This window comes from Anticarsia gemmatalis, chromosome 19 (assembly GCF_050436995.1).
Source record: "Anticarsia gemmatalis isolate Benzon Research Colony breed Stoneville strain chromosome 19, ilAntGemm2 primary, whole genome shotgun sequence".
Taxonomy (NCBI): Eukaryota; Metazoa; Arthropoda; class Insecta; order Lepidoptera; family Erebidae; genus Anticarsia; species Anticarsia gemmatalis.
In genome coordinates, this window is record NC_134763.1 from 803,119 (window position 1) to 825,155 (window position 22,037).

At 38.6% G+C, this 22,037-nt stretch overlaps 1 protein-coding gene across 5 annotated transcripts in view; it reads left to right on the plus strand.

Annotated features, from left to right (window-relative positions):
* Positions 1–1,074: 1,074 nt before the first annotated feature.
* Positions 1,075–22,037, plus strand: part of LOC142981212 (AMP deaminase 2-like) — a 72,677-nt gene continuing 51,714 nt past the window's right edge. For 3 of the 5 annotated variants that reach the window (XM_076126950.1, XM_076126943.1, XM_076126951.1), the window contains exon 1: positions 1,075–1,249. In XM_076126950.1, the coding sequence (XP_075983065.1) occupies positions 1,141–1,249 (109 nt within the window). In that variant the 5' untranslated portion in view covers positions 1,075–1,140. Of the gene's footprint in view, positions 1,250–8,371; positions 8,607–22,037 lie in introns of those variants that run through there. The other 2 variants (XM_076126947.1, XM_076126946.1) reach the window with 2 other exon arrangements.

Consider the following 22,037-nt stretch of genomic DNA (forward strand, 5'->3'; position numbering starts at 1 on the left):
TAGGACATATTTTTATAATGCACAGGAATTTTACGCGGTCCTGGTTATTTAACTTTTTTTGGTTGACGTTTTGGCTGACTGTATTATCCTGAGATAGGTAAGTTGGTAGGCACCTACAGATTTTTTCAGTCGGAATTCTTGAAGTAAGGTAGTGTCTTTAACTTTATAATGCCCCAGAAGTATCTAGTTAGTGTATGCGACTGCCGATAATGCAGTTTAAGATTTCATTCCTGATTCGAGCAGTGTCGTTGAGTTTTGCTGTTGGAATACCTGTGTGCAATTAAATCATGTTTTATGATAATGTTCGCGGTTTCCAACAATTTGTAGCTGGTCAATAGAGGTAGCTTATTACAATGCCAATAGGCTCGACCCCGACGCTCCCCATTAGTGAAATGATAAATTAAGTGTAGTAACCTACTATACCCGATAGCGTAATATAGCGTGTAGTAGGTATAGTAGGTACAAACTTAATTTTCTTCGAGGTTGAAAATATTCATGTATCTCCTTCGGAAAATTGCGTCTTAAGTAGGATTGCTACCGCAGATCACATGCCATTTGAGTGTAATTTTATCTTATATCTCAGTTTTAAAGCATCTTACTGTCACGAAATTGCTCAAATGTTATCATAGCACTTCAAATTGAGACCGCTCGCTTATCTTGAGATAGTTGACACAAACGGATCCCGCACCAACAAATTTTCCTGATAATTTTCCATTTCGAAACGTTTTAGATCTGTCTTTATTCAATCTAAAAGCACTTAGTCTAATGTAGTTTTATTACCGCATTAAATCGTCCTTTATTTACATCGTTACGCTTTTAATGCATCTAAATATTTTTATCGCGCCAAAACAATCTATCAAACGAAGGTGACTACACATCCCATTCATCCGTGTCCAATTTCCGTTTGATGTTGACTCAGCTACCATATCAAAATATTAAAGTACAAAAATACGCTAAAAACAACCGGTTATTTCCACCAATCAGGTGCGAGGAGTTGGCGTATAACTTAACTGTGATTGGTAGAGGTGCTGTGAAGCGCTTTTCCCGCTGTTTTCATCGGCGTTTGCTACTTTGCTTCCAGTCATTTCGGATAACTGGAGGGTCGCCGACGTTTGACGCGCTCGATGTGAGTTTATCGCTATGGCTACCGGTTTTGTGGGGTCCACGAAGAATTTCCCATTTTCCTTCGACGTGGACGTGGAGGAGGAGGAGCCTGGCCGGAATACTCCGCACCTCAGCAAGAGAATCGGTGAGTAACTGCATGTCATGTTTTAACAACAGTGTTTATGTTGCGTTTAATTACACCGCTGTTATTTACGGTACAATTAAACTATTTATTTGTGAAATAAACAGGTCGTTGAGAACACGTGTTCTATTGATTAGAAACATGTTTTGTAGTTTTTGCAACAAATATATTTTATCCTCGTATTTAATTTTCAGTGATTCCATTTCTAAGTGCCTCGTAATGTTTGTTTTCATTAGTTAGGTCATGTCTCTGAGCATCTGCGGAGTTAGAATGATAATTGTGTAATTACGTACAGTAATAATAATTACCAACCTTTGGACTATCTACGGTAAAATTTTCCATAAATTATTTAAGGCTCTAATAATTTAAACCTAAGTGTACCTAGGGCTAATCAAAACTTAAGTCGTTTTGTAGTTGCGTAGCTTATTATACCTACTATCGCTACGAAAATACCTAATTTTCCAAGAAATTTCTACTGCAAAGTTAAATAGCCTGATCCAGAGAGTTCCCTAGGATCGCTCCAATGCGGCATTCCATTTGTTTTGTTGACGTAACCCGGACGAATTGCGGAGACGTCCTGCCCGTGGTCGTTGCGTTGCGGCAAGGACTCCCGAGTTTTCCCTCGTCATACGATCGATAGGGGCCACAGCTGACTCGCGTCTTGCGGACCATACATATAGCTAGCTCACGTATATGTATGTATGGACAACTTTTATGCAGTGATGCGGGTAAAGGACGCGCCAGACGCAATTATAGACGGCCAAGGGCTTTTGTTATACGAAAAAGAGTTGATTTTATGTTGTTTCATCTTCTTATCGTATGGTTAGTGGTCAACCTAGTGTCAAAGTTGTTTAAACCGCCCGAAGACTTTTGACATGGCTTAACGACTGTTATCTTAATTGAAAAAACCGGGACCGATATTTTACGTGCTTTCCGAAGTACGGAGACTTCCAGGTCAAATAGCACTATGCGGTCACTCACTTATGATGTGGTTTTGCTTAACCCACAGATCGTTTGCCAACCGGTGAGCGCAACTGCTATGCGCGCCTCCTGTTTTGTTCCATGCTTATATTTAAGAGAAGGGATTTCAAAGTACAAAAGTTCAAATACTTACTTCAAATAAGTTGCTTTGAAAAGTTCTAGACTAGATGAAAATAGTCTACGCTTTAGGTAAATTGTGTTGATAAGATTAACAAGACAGACTTGGACAAGACAAAGATTTCCTGTTTTACCTCTTCTAAATATCTACCAGATAGCTTATCAGATGAAATATTGACAGAGAGAGGTCAGGCGCAGGACCGACGGCTTTATGTGCTCTCCGAGGCGCAGAGGTCTACGGCCTCAACTTCCCAACTCCTGAGAATCTCTGAGAAATTCTTAATAGTAAATCGCAGAAAAAACTTTTTTGCCCGACCCAGGATTCGAACCCGAGAACTCTTGCGCTGCCTGACCGCGCCACAGAGGCAGTCATAAAGTATCACATATTATTATATCGCAAAGAACCCACCATCTACCGCAAACTAAAGCTTAATAATCCCATAGTTAACAGAGCATCTCGACCACAAATCGTTTGGTATTTTCTCCATGACTCGTGTCACGTGTTATCGCAAACCGTTCGTGTATTACCTGTATTGTGGACGCAGGAAACGTGGTGAAAACAGGAAGGAGCATACATTGTTCGTGTTGCGGATGCACTTGTTTACGGAAGTTTTATCTACCATTGCACTATCAGAGACTATCTGACTAACTTGGTTTTGAATGATCTGTACGGTTCACGTCACAAGTAATTTGGGTCAAATTAAAAATTGAAGAAAACTTAGCCTGTGTTTGACGCTGTCTACAACTAAGTACGCCTTTGCTACATTTTGCGAAAATCGTTTCAGTGGTTCAGCAATTAAAGTACTTTTGTATTTATCAGTCCTATCAAGTGCGGATCTTATTAAAACAACAAAATATTTTAGATCGGAATCTGCTTCCACAGCCAGTCTCGGGTTCGATTTTCGTTTCAGCAAAAGTCAAGTTGGGATTATCCTATTTCTGTTTGAATACTCTCGGTGAAAAAGGTAGACACTTCAGACCCACGCCAGACCAAAGTACCCTTGACCACCATCATTGGTGGTCTGGACGGTATTTTAAGGCCTAGCAAACAAAACCTTAAAATAATAACGACCATGTGAGTACATCGTGGTGCTGGACCAAATATCACGTTTTTCTTTAATCTGTTATCACCTATCACGATCAGATCATCTCGCTATCATGTCAAAAATAACGTTTGTAGGCCTCTGAATACGGAACCGAGTATCTACCCGGATGATTCTGATAAGCTATTATAGATCTTTTACGAATTTGAACTATTTTTTTTTTAAGTATAGCGCGGCCATATCGCTTTCGGTGATTTTAAATCAAACAAACTTTTGATTGGCTTGTACAATGATTGTTATTTTAGATTATCCTTTCATGAAAAAGTCTTAAAACCGGGTCACATGCTGATGGATACTGGTTCCTATGCTATTTCATCAGCCATTTAACTAAAGAAAATCTGTATTAGAATCGAAATAAATCCTGTACAAGAAAGAAAGCACTTTTTATATTTTCAATACGCTAGCGCCTAGGCAAATATTAATAGCAATAAATCTTTTATGTAAATAATTTTGTGTTGGAGAAATTGTGCAGTCAACTGCAGTCTTATAGTATAGGTATTATAATTATTATGATTTGGTACAATAAAGGTTACAAATAGTGTTAACTAGATAGTAAAACCATAAGTACAAACGACTTACTTATCCTAACTGTCCTAAAGAGAAAAATACATTCCTACATAATATCACGCTTTCACCGCATTGGGGCAAGCAGAGACTAAAAAACGCCATCTGGTATGATCCTTACAAACTTCCCTTGCCTCATTCACATCCATACATGTTGTAGTTTTTCTATAAGTAAATAATTAAAAAAAAAAGAAAAACATTGACCCATAAATTTTTCATAATAATGAAAAGAACACTTAATAACCATTTTTTAACGAATGCTTATTACTGTCTCGGTGTTTCAGTTATTTCGTGAGCATTCTCAATGTTATTCTTATCTTATCGTTATCATTACATTCACGGTAACTACAGTCGTGCGCCGGTTAAATACCGACTGATAAGCCAAGCCACCCACTTAGGTTAAGCTATTTACCAAATGTTAGGTTTAAGGTCAATTGGCCAAGGACAAGAACTGAGTTCTCAATATTAGAACACTGACAAAAGGGCAGTTCTAGAAAGTTGTTTTTTTTGGGCATTTGGATAAACATATTTTACACTATTCTCTTAGGCCAGTATTAATTCACTGGTATCAACTAAAAACACGGTTTTAAAAACACATTTTATGTAGGAAAATAGGGCCTTAAAACAAGTGTTAGTGTTCCCAGTTGTTACAAGTTTATTAATCTCAGACACAGAGTTTGGGTTTAGGCAGTGAGTCCATCACGCTTTCCAAGCGACATTTCGATTTAGAACAACATTCACAGCACTAGCTGATTTGCGTGTAGTTCTCCTACTTTTAGGGTTCTGTACCCACAGCAAAAACGGGACCCTATTGCTGAAAATTCGCTATCTGTCCGTCTGTCTGTGTGTCTGCCTGTCACCAGGCTATATCTCATGAACCGTGATAGTTATAAGACAGTTGATATTTTCACAGGTTTCCGCTACAACAAATACTTACTTCAAAAGAAAATGAAATAAACATTGAAGGCTCCCATACAAGGAATGGGATTCTTTTGCTATTTTTTTATATGTTTGTTCAAATCGCACTTGGTCGGTTGTATTAGTACTGAAAATTGTCTTTTATTACGACGACCATGTTTCTATGACAGTAAATATAGAAGCAATGTTTTATGTACATTATACTGTACAAATACGACACGAAGTTTACATCAGGCCCCGGGCGATGTCCATATTAAATACCAGACGATGTCACAATGGAAATTATAGCGCTTAGAATATGTGTATTTATGTGAAAGTTATTTAATAATCGAGCACTGTTTAAGAATGATTAATACTGAAAAGTTAACTGTAAAGCCGGCTTTTGACTATTAGATAATTTTGTACGAGACAGTTCACAGTGTGGAAAGAAATGAAGAGCCATGAAGGGAAACAACTAGTAATATTACATAGCTTTATTCATTAAAAAGGTTATTCTTACTTATTGCCTAAAAGGTATGTATACCTGATTATTTGTTGTAATAAAGATATATTTACAATATTAAAATAAAAATATATTGCGAGAAGTAAATCTTAAAATTTGCAAACGTCCTATCCAATTTACAACAATAAGTATGTTAGAAATAGGGTTGTGGATGTGCTAGAATGAAATGCAAAAGTTCATGTTTCAACCAAACTCACTATATTTGTTCTTTACAACACTTGGAAGTATATAGATCTGTTTCCTAGCAAAGCATGTGTCGAACAGAGAGCGTAACTCCAAAAGAACGTTACTTTTATAATGATTGATTAGGTCAGTGTAACCAGTACACAAATACAAATAGTCTAGATATTGTATAATTAATTTTTGTATTTGAAATAGATGAATTTCAACAAAGTAGAAATAAACAAAGTACGAGACGATGAACTTGCTAGAACGAATAGCGCAAGAGTAACATCTTCCGCGTCGCCCACTCGCGCTGAAAAACGTGAATTTTACGATAAATACATTGTCAAGCAGTGTAGCTATTTTAGACCGCTTTGTTTTTCCGCTCATGTGTACCGATAAGTCGTGAGCGGAGTTATCTTGTTACTATTGTCACTTTTTATGATAAGTCACATCTGTCGCGAGTCGTTTATCTCATGTCAAATTAATATCCCATTGCTGGGCAAGAATCTTCTCCCGTAATGAGGGAGGAGTTAAGCCTTGTGTCCACCACGCTGGCCAAGTGCGGGTTGGGGACTTTACATACCTTCAAGAATTTTATACCAAATTAGAAGCTTTGCATTTAAATTTTATGGAAGTAACAACGTATAAAAACTAAAAAATATTTATCTATCATCGCCTTATGCTCTGAGTCCCTCAATTCCTTGCTTTAACAATCGTTTGTCAGTTAAAAAATGATAAATACAACCTAGTAACTAGCAGAAGTTAATTAATTTCAAACCGTTCACCAATACCTTTATCTCATATATTCCTGATGATTAAATAGCGTCAGCTACAAATGGTTACCGTTCAGATATTTATTCCCCTATAATTATTAATAACAAAACTAGTTTCATTTACAAAATCAATGCAAATGCGTTGATCTAATACACAGTATTCGTCCTAGTAACCAAATAAATGGTCTGTCACAATCAAAGGCGGCACAGATAAGTCGATCGATCTATTAATACGCAGAGACGTCCCAATAACGTACTACGGTTATAATTAGCTGGCGTGATGTGCCAACGCCGTGGAACACGTCTGGTCTTCCGAGCATGCGTCATCAGCTCCTCTGTCAACAACTGTATGAATTAGCTTGATGAATGATGGTCTTTCTTTGGTCAAGCCGCCCAAAGCCAGTTGCGCTCCCGGTCGGTAGACGATCTGTGGGTTAAGTGACTTTTGGCGCGGTCATTCCATAGATGGGTGACCGCATAGTGGTGTTTAAACTTTCTTTCACTTCTGTGGTTAACCACTAAGAAGAAGACTGGTCAACACTGTTATAAACTGTTCTCTTTTATCTCTACCAATATCTCTCCATCTTATGGGATAAGACTACCAATTTATTGTACCTTTATCACACAGTGTGCACTGTGCAATAAAGAGATTATTCATTTCATTTTGACAATGTGCAGTAACTGTTGGAAGTAGATCATTACCTTTAGCTGTAAACGTAGTCTCCCTTATGCTGACTATAATCCCTACTATGTATGAGGGGCCAGCGGGCTTATCACGTATCTTATTTGACACCTAGTGTACGTTTAATTGATGGTCACTATTCAGTACATTGCTGCTTTGACGTAACGTGTTCATCACTAGGGAAGAAAGAAGGGAGAAAACAATGGCTTTCAAAAAGTTGTCTACTGAAATTTGCGATAGCCCCCCAGAGACGACAGGCTCGCCCCTTATTACATTGATAATGGCAATACGTGGATCTATATCATCCACTTTTATCTACAGCTTCGGGTATAACAGGCGTGATATTATACCCGAAGAGGCAATCTATTAAAATCAGTTACGACCGTTTTGATTTTCAAAATAATCTAAGTGCTAATAAAACTTTCCCCCTTGTAACATGGTGACTCAGTTCCACTTCCAAACACCGTAGCAACACATTCGGGGCAGCAGAGTGAAGGTCACGGCGCCATGGCACCACCATGCGCCACTCGATACGTAACATTACGTTACATACTTCATGTCTGTATGTCTGTTACTATTTAAATAATGGCTTTATGTGACCTAGACTGTGGTTTAACCTGTTGTAAAAAGGTTTTACTACGAAGTATGGTGATAATTTATATGATTGTGGTAGTCAAACGGTGACAGGAATAACATTTCGGTTTTGGAGGTCATAAGTATGTCCCGTGAAGATTAAATATTAAATTGCTTAGTTCTGGGTATCATCTGAATAGAGGAGTGGGACCGGAAATGTCAGATTTTTGCACTTTATTGCTATACCTCTCCAAGTAAGGCCACCCTTTGATGTAAAATGGTGACCTCGCGTAAAGAAGCAAAGTCTGTTCTGGTTCTATTTCATTTTTTGCCCAAATTGACAAAAGTCACTTAGCTCAACTATTGTAGGAGTCCAGAAAGAAACTGACAACAAACGAAGACTAACTGCAATATGTAAACTATAACTACGACTAGTCAACGTCTAATAATAACCAAACCCGGACCTGTCCAATTGACACCTCGGGGAGGCGAGGATGTTTACATTTTGTTTATCAACTAAAATGCACTATCACTGCATCTGGCAACGAAGATAACAACACACATACATACATACATATAAGCAACATAAACAAACAAACTCACGTCTAATCTGTTATCAAACATAGTCAATAGACGTACACGATTACAAAACATTACCGTCTCATCATATTAACGACATTGCAGTGCAAAATCGACCTTAATATTATAAGAAAATAGTTCATAATTGTTGTGAATATCAAGTAGCGTGTAGTCAGGAATAATTTACAGTAATCTGCGATACAATACTTCAGTAGTACATCACGCTGAAAAGTGTATTAACAAAGCACGTAGCCGTGCCAACGATCAGTCTGCCGCCGACGCTGGCACAACAACATACTGTGAGCCAACAAAGACAAACAAAAGTGTTCTAACAAACATTTTCACGTGAATTTGTGTGTTCGAGTGTCCAGGAACGTTCCAGAAAGTTCTATCTAATAAACAGGTGTGCTTGTTTAGTGTTTACGTCAGCTAAACGTCTTATAAACCACTCTTAAGTCTACTATTGTTGTCATTGTATTAAAGTACTCGATAAATTATGAACATAATATTGTCTGGAAAGTGTATTTTGTGGTCAGCCTTAAACGTCCTTGAAGCGATTGATTGAGCAAAAGTGTCGTTTTTATCGACATACTGTCACGGTTCAGTAATGTTTGGTTCTAGAAAGTACGATTCTAATATGCAATTATACACTGATAAAAGTATTAGTTAGAAGTAGGTTTAAATGTTGTTGAAAAGTGCCAATAGCAAAAAGATAGGGAAATAACAATGGTGTTTAGTGTCTAAATGATAGTAAACATATAGGTACAGCTAGGCACAGAGCCCGTGAGTTGATTGCAATCAAGGTTACTATGATTAGTATATAACTACTTAAGTACTTGAATGAGCTATTACCTCGTTTATGCTCATAATTTTAGTTACAACACTGGCTAGATTTATTGCTATGCTAAAACAATATTTGTTTAAAAAAAAGCACCTTATCATCATCATCATTGTTTTGGCCTTACGTTATTTAGGGTCTGCAATGTGTAACTAAGGTTTCAAGTTCAGTATAATGCATCTATAGAAATTAATTTCCCGCGTAATTGTAATTTCTTGTTTAGTCTCTCAGTAGTAAGTGACTAAGAAATAGTCTTTGTATACAATTTGTCGTGTCTAGAAATTATTTAAACCTCATGAATCATCATTCATGATCATCCTTTCGCGTAAGCGCCGCGCGTGTTTTCGTTTTGTTTTCATGATGCGCCCGACTGGCACTTTAAATTTTAAGTGTCGAGCAAATAAAAATATGAAGAGGTAAAGTTTGTTTGTAGACCCTCGAAATAACTGGAAAGGTCCTTAAATTCTCTTTATTCGGTGGAAAGCTATGTTGTAGTATGTCATATCAATATCATGAACATAACTGAAAAATGAAATTTATCCAACGAATTTGTATTTATGTATACTAATAAACATTGCAGTACATATTGTCCCAGAATTGCTATAGCTTGCAGATTTTACCTCTATGATTATATTCTCACATCTCCATCAGAAATCACACTCTCCATGTCTACACTCTTCGGTAACTCATTTTGGTTATACACCATTCCAACCTTATCTTCATAAACCCTTTATTTCGTAAGTCACGGACCATCTTTCGAAAAATCCACAACGTTTTCCTCGTCATTTGTTTACAGAAGCGAAAAACTCATAAAATACTTCTACAATGTCAAAGACACGTTAAAAATAGCTTTAGATTTATTTGCATCACAAAGAATTTCCTTCAAGTGATAGCAATATCAGCAGATAGGTCTTTGCTCTCAGTGGCGGCACATTAATCCCGACCCGTGGGAGTTTGGCAGCGGTCCCAACTAAAATAGCCGCCTATTTTGTTATTCCAATGGAATTAGAAACTTACCTGCTTTTGGCACTGAGTCTGACGATGGCGCCAAAGCATTATGTATGAAGAACAGTAGGTTTGATTTGAAGATATCTGACCGAACATACCAAAGACTGACGGATATGAGAGACTGACGAAGACAGCGTCTCTCGGGTTAAAGAGTTTCGAAGTCATATTTTGTCGATAATTTTGACTTTATGATTGTTAATATTGCATTTATTTAGTTTTATATTAATTCCTTTTCAATAAGCTGTCTAGGTCATGTCTAGCAAACTGTGTGGGCTAAATGCCCTTTGTCTGTGGTGCACAAATTAGCGTCATTGAAGCGGATTAGCGTGGGCTGGGTTTCAGTTCGTGTTGAGGTCTTGGCTGCTCGACCGATGTACTGCTATCGGTGTCTCGAAACAGGGCATGTTCGACAGCAGTGTTTGAATACAGTTGACCGCAGCTCACTATGTTACAAATGCGGTGAACCAAATCATAAGGCTAGTCAATGTTCAAGTCCAGTGCTAAAATGTCCCTTATGCACTGACCTGGGTTGTTCGTCAAATCACCGACTGGCGAGCAAAAATTGTTTACCACAGATAGGCAAAAAGCAGGGAAATAAGAGTAAGCAGGCTCTTTCTGTTGGCAATCAAAATACAAATGGGTCAACTTGTTTACAGAATCAGTTAACAGCGGAGGAAATGGAGGTTTCAAATTCCCAGCCTTAAAAGTCTTGCAAGGCAATTTGAACCACTGCCGCAATGCGCAGAACTTGCTATTGCACACCATTGCGGAGTGGTCAATTGCTTTGACAATAGTTGCAGAGCCATATGTTGTCCCTGAACATCCTAGGTGGTTTGGGGATAATAGGGGATCTGTAGCTATACATTGGGGGGGAGGGGAAGAAGTTCCATCCTGTTCCCTTCTAGAAAGAGGTCATGGTTTTGTTGCCGTAGAATGGGGACCCCTGGCTGTGATTGGCTGTTATGTCTCGCCTAACATTTCTTTAGCTGAGTACGAGTCTTACTTAGACGCAGTAGGTTTTTGTGTTCGCAGGTGTTTGCCCAGGCCTGTTCTGGTTTTGGGTGACTTTAATGCCCATTCCAGAGTGTGGGGTAATAACCGTGATGGGCCAAGGGGAGAGTCACTCCAATCTTGGGCAGCGGGACTTGACCTCCGACTTTTAAATCGTGGGTCTATTAGCACATGTGTTCGTTGGCAGGGAGAATCAATTGTGGATCTTACGTGGGCGTCTTCTTCTGCAATTCATATGGTGTTGGGATGGAGAGTCGCTGAAGAAGTAGTGACGCTATCTGATCACCGTCATATTACTTTCGATGTCATTTTAGATTCTAATAGTAATTTTAGTAATGTTAATGTTTTCCGACGCTGGTCTCTCAAACGACTGGACAAGAACCTTCTTATGGCTGCTGCTAACGTTGCAGCTTGGATAGCTCCTAGCAATGAAAACTCTCTACCTGATCCAGAAAACGAGGCTATCTGGTTCCGCAACACGATGACTTTTATTGGCGATGCTGCAATGCCTCGAGTTAAAAGACAGAGGCACCGAGCTGTATATTGGTGGTCACAAGAAATTGCGCAATTACGATCGATATGCTTAAAGTGTCGACGCCAGTTCCAAAGGGCTCGGAGAAGACGCCAAGGTTCAGACGAAGAAGTAACTAGAGCTTATGAATCCTATCGGGAAGCTTCAAAATTGCTTCGAGAAGCCATAACAGAGGCGAAAACACGAGCTTGGAACGAGCTCTTAGAAGAGCTTGACAGAGATCCGTGGGGGCGTCCATATAAACTCGTGCTAGGAAAGCTTCGTCCCTGGGTTCCACCCTTAACTGAGACTCTTGAGCCTAATTTACTCGGAAGGGTTGTAAGTACTCTATTTCCTGTGGATTCTGTGAGTTATTCTGCCTCTTTAATAGCCTCACATTGGACTGACGAACTAAATGTGACGGAAATAGAGCTAAATCGTGCAATTAGCCGCTTAAGAGCTCGAAATACAGCTCCGGGTCCAGATGGTATCCCCGGTCGTGCTTGGGTGTTTGGCTTAACTGTTCTGGGAGATAAGCTGAGAAGACTTTTTGATAGTTGTTTTCGCTTTGGGATATTTCCATCTATTTGGAAGGAAGCAAAATTAATATTGGTGAAGAAAGAGGGTAGAACACCAGATTCTCCATCCTCATACCGACCCATATGTTTGTTGGATGAGGTATCCAAATTATTTGAAAGGATAATTGCTGATCGACTCAATAATCATTTAACACAGGTTGGACCTGATCTAGCCGATAGTCAATTTGGTTTTCGTCGTGGAAGGTCTACAGTTGACGCCATTCTTCATGTGCGTTCAATTACAGAACTAATTGTAAATCGGGGTGGAGTGGCTTTAGCTGTAAGCCTTGATATAGTTAATGCTTTTAACTCCTTACCCTGGAACGCAATTAAAGAGGCTCTTGTTTATCATAGGGTACCATCCTACCTGCAGGCAATAATCCACGCATATTTGGATGGAAGGCGCATTCAATATATGGGGCGTGATAGATTGCAGAGCAGAGAAGTTACTTGTGGAGTTCCGCAAGGATCTGTTCTCGGACCTCTGCTTTGGAATTTAGCGTACGATGTCGTCCTTCGTGTTAGCCTTCCTATTGGTGTTCATGTCATCTGCTATGCTGATGACACATTAGTCATTGCATGTGGAGACTCTTTTTTGGAGACTATCCAACTAGCAGAACTTGGAGTAACAAAAATAGTTCACCAAATCCATGAGCTGGGTCTGAAAATAGCTCCTCATAAAACTGAAGCACTTTGGTTTCACAAACTACCTCGTGGTAGGGAACCACCAATTTTATCACTTCAGGTTAATAACGCAGAGGTCCAGATTGATCGCCACATTAAATACCTTGGCTTGATTTTAGATGGTCGATGGAGATTTGATGAGCACTTCAGTCGCGTGATTCCTCGTGTTGAGAGATTAGTGGGTGCGCTACACCGAATATTGCCTAATCTTGGGGGTCCCTGTGAAGAAGTTCGCCGCCTTTACGCTGGTGTCGTCCGTTCGATGGCCCTCTACGGGGCTCCAGTTTGGTCTGAACGACTTGCAGGTGTCCAAAGGCATAGACGCAAGTTCTATAGTTTGCAACGTAAAGTAGCCATCCGAATAGTTAGAGGATATAGAACTATATCCTTTGACGCAGCTACACTTTTGGCTCGTTTTCCTCCTCTGGATTTATTAGCAGATATGGATGCTAGGGTTTACAACCGAAGGCGCTCCATCCGCGAAAGTAGTGTAAATGAGCCGGCAAGGACGTTTGAGACTATTAAACGCCAAGAACAGGACCGTGCCCTTGCAATCTGGCGAGAAAGGCTTCATGAGCCTGAAAGTGTGCGGCAACGTATTGTTGAGGCTATCCTGCCGTCTTTTGAAACTTGGCTTAAGAGGAAATCCCGTGTTACTTTCCGGCTTGTTCAAGTTTTTACTGGGCATGGCTGTTTTGGGGAATACCTAAACCGGATTGGCCGTGAAGTGACAGCACAATGCCATCATTGCTCTGACGTGCAGGATTCAGCACAGCATACACTTCAATTGTGTTCTGCGTGGGATCTAGAACGGCGGACCTTAGAGGAACACATTGGTTTAAATCTGACCTTACCAGCTGTTGTGTCGACAATGCTCTCAAATGAGTCTGCGTGGAAGGCTATGATTCTATTTTGTGAATCCGTGATGAAGAAGAAAGAAGCAGCGGAAAGAGAGAGGGAAAGAGCAGACCCTACACGTAGAAGGAGACGTCACCGCCAGAGGGGTGGTGTATCATAAAAGGGATTACTGGCGTCAAGACGGAAGGCTCATGGCGTTTTTAAAATTTAAGGAAATATTGGGGTTTTTAATAAATTGCTAACACAGCTGAGGTAAAGGTTTAAGGAAACTAAATTTCCAGAGAGTTGTGCTTCGGCAACGCACTTAGGGAAACCCTGGATAGCAAATAGCGGTACCAGAGTTTCTCTGGTAAGTGCTGATGGTGAGTCGAGGGAGGTTTTAGTCGGTAAGAATCCGACATAACCGGACTTTCAACCCCATGAGAGTCGGGTATCTTATGGAAGATTTCCCCCTCGAAAAAAAAAAAAAAAAAAAAAAGGGTCATGTCTAGCAGACTTTAAAAATGGGGTTAATTTAGTTTAGTTCAATTTTGAAACCACTACGCAATCGTATTCTAATTTATTTTTTCCTTCAAGAGTAAGAATCAATAAACTTTGATTATCAACTCGATACTCTCGTTAGTTAGTTAAGTTTTAATAATTTTCACTTAATAAGTATTAATCTTTAATCGTTATGACTTTTTAGCGGTTTGACTGTATAGTATTTAATTTCCAAAGCTCATTTACCAACTGTTTGTCGTAGCACAGACGACCACAATACGCACCGCAAACGTAATATAAATTACACGAACTGATTAGTTTAATGTAGCATGTAAATTAGCTGCAATTGAATAAATCGTCCCATATTTATCCCGAGGTACATTGTTGAGACGTATTACGATTTGTTTTCAATGCATTTTCATGTTGTGTACTGAGGTATTTTTATATGAAAATGGTCTTAAATATAGATAGCACGGGCCAGTAAACTTTTGCTCCGGGATTGTAAAGGTCAAGAATGAGGTCAAGGCAGGTATTTATGGAGTTTGAGTTCTATTTTGGACCTTTTGCGTCATACCTTGCTGATCTGCCGGTAGTAATAGGTGTAGTAACTACCTACTACTACCGAAAGATCTTGAAATGGCTTATGTCTCAATCAGCCGGGTTTTTCTATAGAAAATATTAGCTTACAGTTTGAGGGTTTTCCTGAGATTCGTGATAAAATCTTTTAACCGTCTAAATTGTTTCCAAATAGATTTTGAGAAAAGATTTTGAAATTCAAGGTAAAAGACACGCAAAGATAATGTTAACCCCCTACATACCCCACTTTATATGTTATTGAAATATTAAACAGGTACGTTAAATACTAATAGTGTGTAACATTCACAATTTTATCTATCACTTATGAAAGGGTAATATGTCCTAGGCTGTACTTAAAATGTCTACTTATGTAACAAAATGAGTACCAACACTTATCAAGAAAGAAATACGGCGTTAGTCTTTTAAGCTCCACTTGAAACCTACTTATACAAATTTCCTGTCTCTTTCCCTGCTCTCGTGCGCTCAAGTAGTTGCTCAAATACTTGTCTCAATGATGAGACGATACAATGCCACTTATAACCTTTCTTAGCGGCTTTAATATAAATCTGTACTCTCTCTCTACTCTTAAAACGGGTGAGAATAATACGCGCTTGACATTTTAAACTCTTCGTGGGTATAAAGGCCAGAAAAGAGACTTCAAAACTGCCTCCGACTTTGTTTTAAAATATCTTAAGGTATTTATGGCTTTATATAGCTGTTTCCTAACTTATATTCATACATCTTGTCATGAAAATGGTTGCAAGGAAAGTTTGTAAAGATCAGAACAAGTGACGTTTTTTAATGCTTGCCTAACATTATTCAAAAAGTATTATGTATTAATAAAATACAAGCATTACGTGTTTGATATATATATTGACAGAGAATGCCAAATCGTTATATGATTAATATATGGCATCTACCATAGAGTAGAAGGAGTTTAGGTGGAGTTTAGGTTCACCACATTTCTCCCCTCCTAACCTCTTAGCTGTTCTGCTGAATATAAGATGCAGCCAACACCTGGTTGAGGTGTCGGCGCCAGACATCGCCGTTGTCGGTGCGGATCTCATAATGAAGTCGGCCTAGACGTCTTGTGATAGTACCAAACTGCCAATGGTGCTTAGCACTCGTGTAGTCACGGGCCTGTACTCGTTCGCCGACTTCCAACTGTCTGACCTTGATCTCTTGATGTTTCGATGTAGTTTTTTTATGGGTGTTTCTAAACATGCAGTGTAATGCTGTTCGAACTTCTCTTCCAAACATTAACTGATAAGGTGTCTGACCATTCAAGTTTGGTGTCCGTCTGAGGCGAGTTTTTACCGTGACAAGTTTCTCTTGAAGATTACCCCTTTCTCCCTCTAAGCTTCGTAAGATTCTCTTGACTGTTTGTACGTATCGTTCAGCTTGTCCATTGGTTGCAGGGTGGTATGGAGCAGAGGTTTTGTGCGAAATCATACAGTCTTTTAGAAATTTTTCGAACTCTCCCGATACGAATTGTCGGCCATTGTCTGAGACAAGGAGTAGAGGTGTTCCATAGGTGCAAAATAGTTCTTTCAATTTTTGGATGCACCAAGAGCTTGTCGTTGATTTAGTAGGTATAATCTCTGTCCATTTCGAAAATGCGTCTACAACTATTAAAAGATAGTATCCGTAAACAGGTCCGGCAAAATCAATATGAAGCCTTTGCCAGGGGCCCTTTGGGTGTTCCCAGTGGTGTAGTGGTGCTTTCTCTGGTTCATTTTGTTGTAATCTACATGTTCTACAGGACTTAACTTTTGTTTCGATATCATTGTCAATTCCTTTCCAGTATACAAAACTGCGGGCCAGTAGCTTCATTTTCACAATGCCCGGGTGACCGAGGTGTAGTTCGTCCAGCACTCGTTCGCGTAATGTTTTTGGGATTAAGACTCGCGTTCCTCTTAGTATACATCCATCTTGTAAAGTAAATTCATTATCATTGTAACCGAGCGTTTTAAGTGATCGGCCAGTTTGTAATGCGAGTACTAATGGTGTATAATCGGAATCAATACTTGTCTCTTTCGCTATGATATTTGGGTTGACATCAATGGTATGTATTTGTTGAAGTTGAAAGCTGTAATTCTGGTCCATTTTGTTTGCCTTTGTGTTTTCTACTGGGAACCTGGATAGGTAATCTGCATTTGAGTTGTTAGGCGAAGTTCTGTATTCAATGTTGTAGTCAAATCCAGATAAGAAATGAGCGTAGTGGAATAATCGCATTGTACTCATTGCTGGTAACGTTTGATGTGGGTGGAAAATTATTGTCAGTGGTTTATGGTCTGTCACTAGGATAAATTTTCTACCGTAACAATAATAAAAGAACTTCTTCAATCCCCAGTATATGGCAGTAGCTTCTTTGTCAATTTGGCTGTACTTCTTCTCGCTATCCGATAGTGTTCTGGAAGCGAATGCTATCGGTCTTTCTGATCCATCTGGGAGTCTATGTGATAGTACTGCTCCGATTCCCAGTGGAGATGCGTCTGTTGCAAGAACCAAGGGCCTCTTGGGATCAAAATGTATAAGTACTCTTTCGCTTAGAATTTCTTTTTTAATGTGTATAAAGCTCTGTTCGCATTCTGTAGACCATCGAAAACTAGATTCTTTCTTGAGTAAGTTGTTCAGTGGATTCGTGATCGATGATAGGTTGGGTATAAATTTGTTGTAAAAATTTGCCATTCCAAGAAATGTCCTCAATTCTGCGGTGTTGACTGGGCGTTCTGTTTTAATTATTGCGTTAATCTTTTCTCTGTTTTTGTGTAGACCTTCTTTGTCGATAGTGTGTCCCAAATAGTCGATGCTTGTTTTGAAAAAGTGGCACTTATTTTTGTTTACTCGTAGGTTACTTTCTTTTAGTTTGTCTAACACGAGCTTAAGTCTCTGTAGTAATTGTTCTTTGTTGATGCCTTGAATGATGATGTCATCAAAGAAACATTTTACACCTTCGAGATCTTGAAGGAGTTTATCCATAAATTTCTGCCAAAGGCTCGGCGCGACCTTAACGCCGAACATTAGGCGGTTCACCTTAAAAGTGCCTCGATGCGTACTTAGTGTTTGTAGCATTGCGCTTTCTTCATCCATTGTCATGTTGAGATATGCCTGGGTGATGTCGAGTGTACAGAATAGTTTACCTCCGTTCATCTCTGCAAATATATCTTCTATCATAGGTATTGGATATTGTTCATCTTGTATGACTTTATTTAGTGTAACTTTATAATCAGCGCACAATCGGATACTCCCATTCGGTTTGACAACTGGTACCACTGGAGTACCCCAATCAGAGTGGTCGACTTTCGTGATGACACCCTGTTTGCATAGTCGCTCGATCTCTTCATCTACTTTGGTTTTTAAAGCGTACGGTATTCTACGTGGTTTGATAAAAATTGGTCTTGTGTTTTCTTGTAGATTTAAGTGTCCTCTGTAATTGGGTATTTCGCCTAAGTCGGATCGAAATACTGATGTCTTGTAAAGTTCCAAAAGCTGGTCTAATTCTAGATTTTCGGATTGCTGTAAGGTTTTTATGTCTGCTAAATTTAGAGTTTCGAGTTCTTTCATCCAACTCCGGCCAAAAACGGGGTCAACGTTGTTGTTGATGAGGTATAATTTACCGTGGAATTCTTTTCCTTGGCATCTGCATTGAACGTATGCAACACCTGCAGGTTCGATTACTTCGCCGGTGTATGTTTTGAGTTTTATATTAGTTTTACAGATTCTTTTGCCGATTTTCAATTTTCTGTAGTCTCGTAATGACATAGAAGTAAGTGTGGCTCCAGTGTCAAATTCCATTTTTATCTTAGCATGTTCAATGTGTACCGTTATCATGTATATTTCGGATGTTTCACCAGATATAACATTAATATCATTCCATTCATCATCATCGCTTATCGCTGAGTCGTTTAATTGATTTATATCCGGTGTAATCTTACTGGGCTTCGCATCTGAGCGCCGTTGTAGACACACACTAGCTAAGTGTCCGACCTTCTTGCATTTATAGCATGTTATGTTTATAGCGCTACATTTCTTGGTTTCGTGATTTAAACCACAGCGGAAACATTTCCCTTTTAAATCTCTTGGTGTGATTCCTCTAAAAGGAGATTTTTTTGGATTATTGTAGGAATCAGTGGAAATTTTATTGATATTGTCACTACTTGGTTGTTCATTCGGAAGCATTGATGTATTTTCTGCTTTACTCATTTCAATAGATGTTGCAATCTGTGTCAGGTGTTTAAATGTACATACTGTTCGGTCTTGTAAAATTTTTGTACGTGCGTCGCTATCTTTCAATCCTCTTATGAGTTGAAGAGATAAAAAGCTTTCTGAAATGTTTTTCTGGCAGTGTTGACATTTAAATTCGCAGTTGGTAGTGAGCTTTTTTAAATCTGCGGCGTATTGCGCTACTGTTTCATCCGATTTTTGAGTTCTCGATATAAATTTATGTTGAAGAACCCATTTGCTAGGTTTTGGGTCTAAGTAGTCGTCAAGTGTTTCAGTAATTTCGTTAAATGTCTTATTCAATGGTTCGTCTGGTGCTATTAAATCACATAATTTTTCATGGAGTTCTGGTGATAATGTAGACAGAAGAATATTTGTCTTCATGTGGGGCTCAGTAATTTCATTAAGTCTAAAGTACACTTCCAGACGTTTTTTAAAGTTATTGAACGTTTCTGATTCATGTAAAGGATTAAATTGTATTTTTGGTATAATCTTATGGTATTGGTATATTCTATGTTGGTCTTCCTGTCGCTGACCTTGAATAATGTTTTTTTTTGTTAAAAGTTTTGATACTAAAATAGTGTGAAGTTCTTCGAATTCGTAGCCGTAATTTTGTTCGTGTAAATACGCTGTTTCATCGTTATCATCTATGGTTTTGTTTTCTATCTTCTCTTGTAACTCTCGCAGTGCTGTTATGGTGTCCTTCAAGGCTGCGGAGCGAGCGGTGATGTCCTCGTCAGACATCGTCGCCCTCTGCTCGATGTAGGTATCGAGTCTGGTGAGCATCCCACGTAGGGTGCTCCGTTTTTTACGTAATTTTTCCATTTAGGTTCAGTTTTTTTTTTTTCCTCGTCGCCAATATTATGTATTAATAAAATACAAGCATTACGTGTTTGATATATATATTGACAGAGAATGCCAAATCGTTATATGATTAATATATGGCATCTACCATAGAGTAGAAGGAGTTTAGGTGGAGTTTAGGTTCACCACAAAAAGGTTAAGACTTGATTCGGTAGTTTCGAAATCGTAGCAAACAACAAAACTATTAAACAATGTATTTTAAACGGTTAAGTTTTTGTAAAATTGTATTTAAAAAACAGGATCGGTTTTTTTGAAGAAAAAAGTAGCGTGAGCGGCGCTGCGGGGTCAGCTAGGTTGCTATAAAATCCATCAGATACTCTATCCAACTGTGCCTAAACTGTATAAAATGAACACATACATTCCCCAACACATAAACTCATGTGCAAGTTATTTCTAAAAGCTGTAACGTTTCATATAACGACGTAGTTTTAATTACAAACTCGTAGAGTAATTAATTACTTGGGAACGTTGCAGTCTACACTCTACACTACCTCTGCCTGCCTGACGGTAGGTCGATGGCGCTAGATCATATTTGCAGGCAGCTTGTAATTAAACAATCTTGTTACCAGGTTTCATTATAGGCTTGAAATATTATGGTATGTGGTAGTCAGCGTTTTTGAGTAAAAAATCGGGAGAGTCTTACTTCGATATCGAGAAAATTCTTGGAAAAGTCATCATTACCTAAGTTCTTAGTTTAGAACCTCAATCATCTTTATAAGTATAAAAATTGGAAACGTCTAAATACCTACCTGAAAAGCAAAAAGCAAGAGTAATGTTTTGCATTTTAGATTGAGAAATCAAGACATTGGCAGGGTTTGTAGTTGGTACCGGTTGAAAATAAGTACTTACCTATATTCTTATTTACTTGTTGATATTTAACCGAAAGTTCGTGCAAGGGAATGCACGTAAAAAGTTGAAGAATGTTTCTTAAAAAAACTTCATTCAAAGTGTTTAAAGTACGTGAGTGTTTGTGAAATTTCACTTAAAATTTTGAGGTTATTTTTTCAAAGAGTTTGAGTTTGAAACTTCTAAAAATATAAAGTTATAGCTAGGTACGTATTTGTATATCACGCAGTGAAATCATACAATTTATTGTTCTTATGATAAGTTTTTCAAATCCACCTATGCTAATGGGTATTAATGGATGGTTGAATTAGAACGATAGGTCCATTATAAACCATAGAAACAAAACGATGCTAAACGATGTATCAACATCAATGAAAATATAAATCTTTTTGCAAGCCGTGCCGTGCTCCTAGCGTCTAACGACGGGCCGGTCCGCTTTTCTGCCAGTCACTCTATCCTTGCGTTCTAATCTGGCTAATATTATATCTATACACAACAAATATGCATACTTAAAAATATATCAAAGATAATCGTTTTAACCTTCGTCACCTCTTCCATCTAAACTTATGACGTGAGCACATTTCTCCAGTAATCTGAATTTAAATATAAACATCAGTGCAATAATCTCTTGCATACACTGACGAGTGTTGACATGCGCTCAATTTGCATCCTCTCATTCCCTTCCAAAAATACGCGTGTGCTCGTTGTAAATTGTAAATATTACTGCATTTTATTAATAAACGAGATGTAAAGATAAGTTCTTAAATACGTTTTAAAGTCACTGATTATTTTGTTATTTCAGACTTAGTAGCTATTTATTGAAAAATGGGGAGCAACAGACTTGCCAAATACGAATTTATAACGACCACCATTTTAGTTACTTGCATATTGATAACATTTTGGTTATTGCGTAGATTCATTTCAAAGGTAGGTCAACATGTAGGTATTCCTTTTTTTATAACTTCACGCTTATTATACCTGTAGGTGTACGCAGAGGTGTATGAAATACACCCACGTCACGCCATTTACGATCTTGGTCACATACGTCATAGGGGCGAGCTTATCGTCACTATTCCCATCCATACTATTTTAGTTTGAAATCGCCTAGGTATCAGCCAGGAACACTTTCGGCCAGTTTCTTCATACATGAGGTAGTCCATCTAGAACACCCGTTTGAATAGCACATAGATAGATGAAAAGCACCTAGCCTAGTCCACGAAGGTCACCCATCAAGATATGTACTTGGCAGGTGCTATACAAACGGGTGCTCTAGATGGACTACTTCTCATACATAACTTAAGTAATAGCTTAAACCATTGACTTCTATTTGACATTGATTTAAATTCGTGGAAGAAA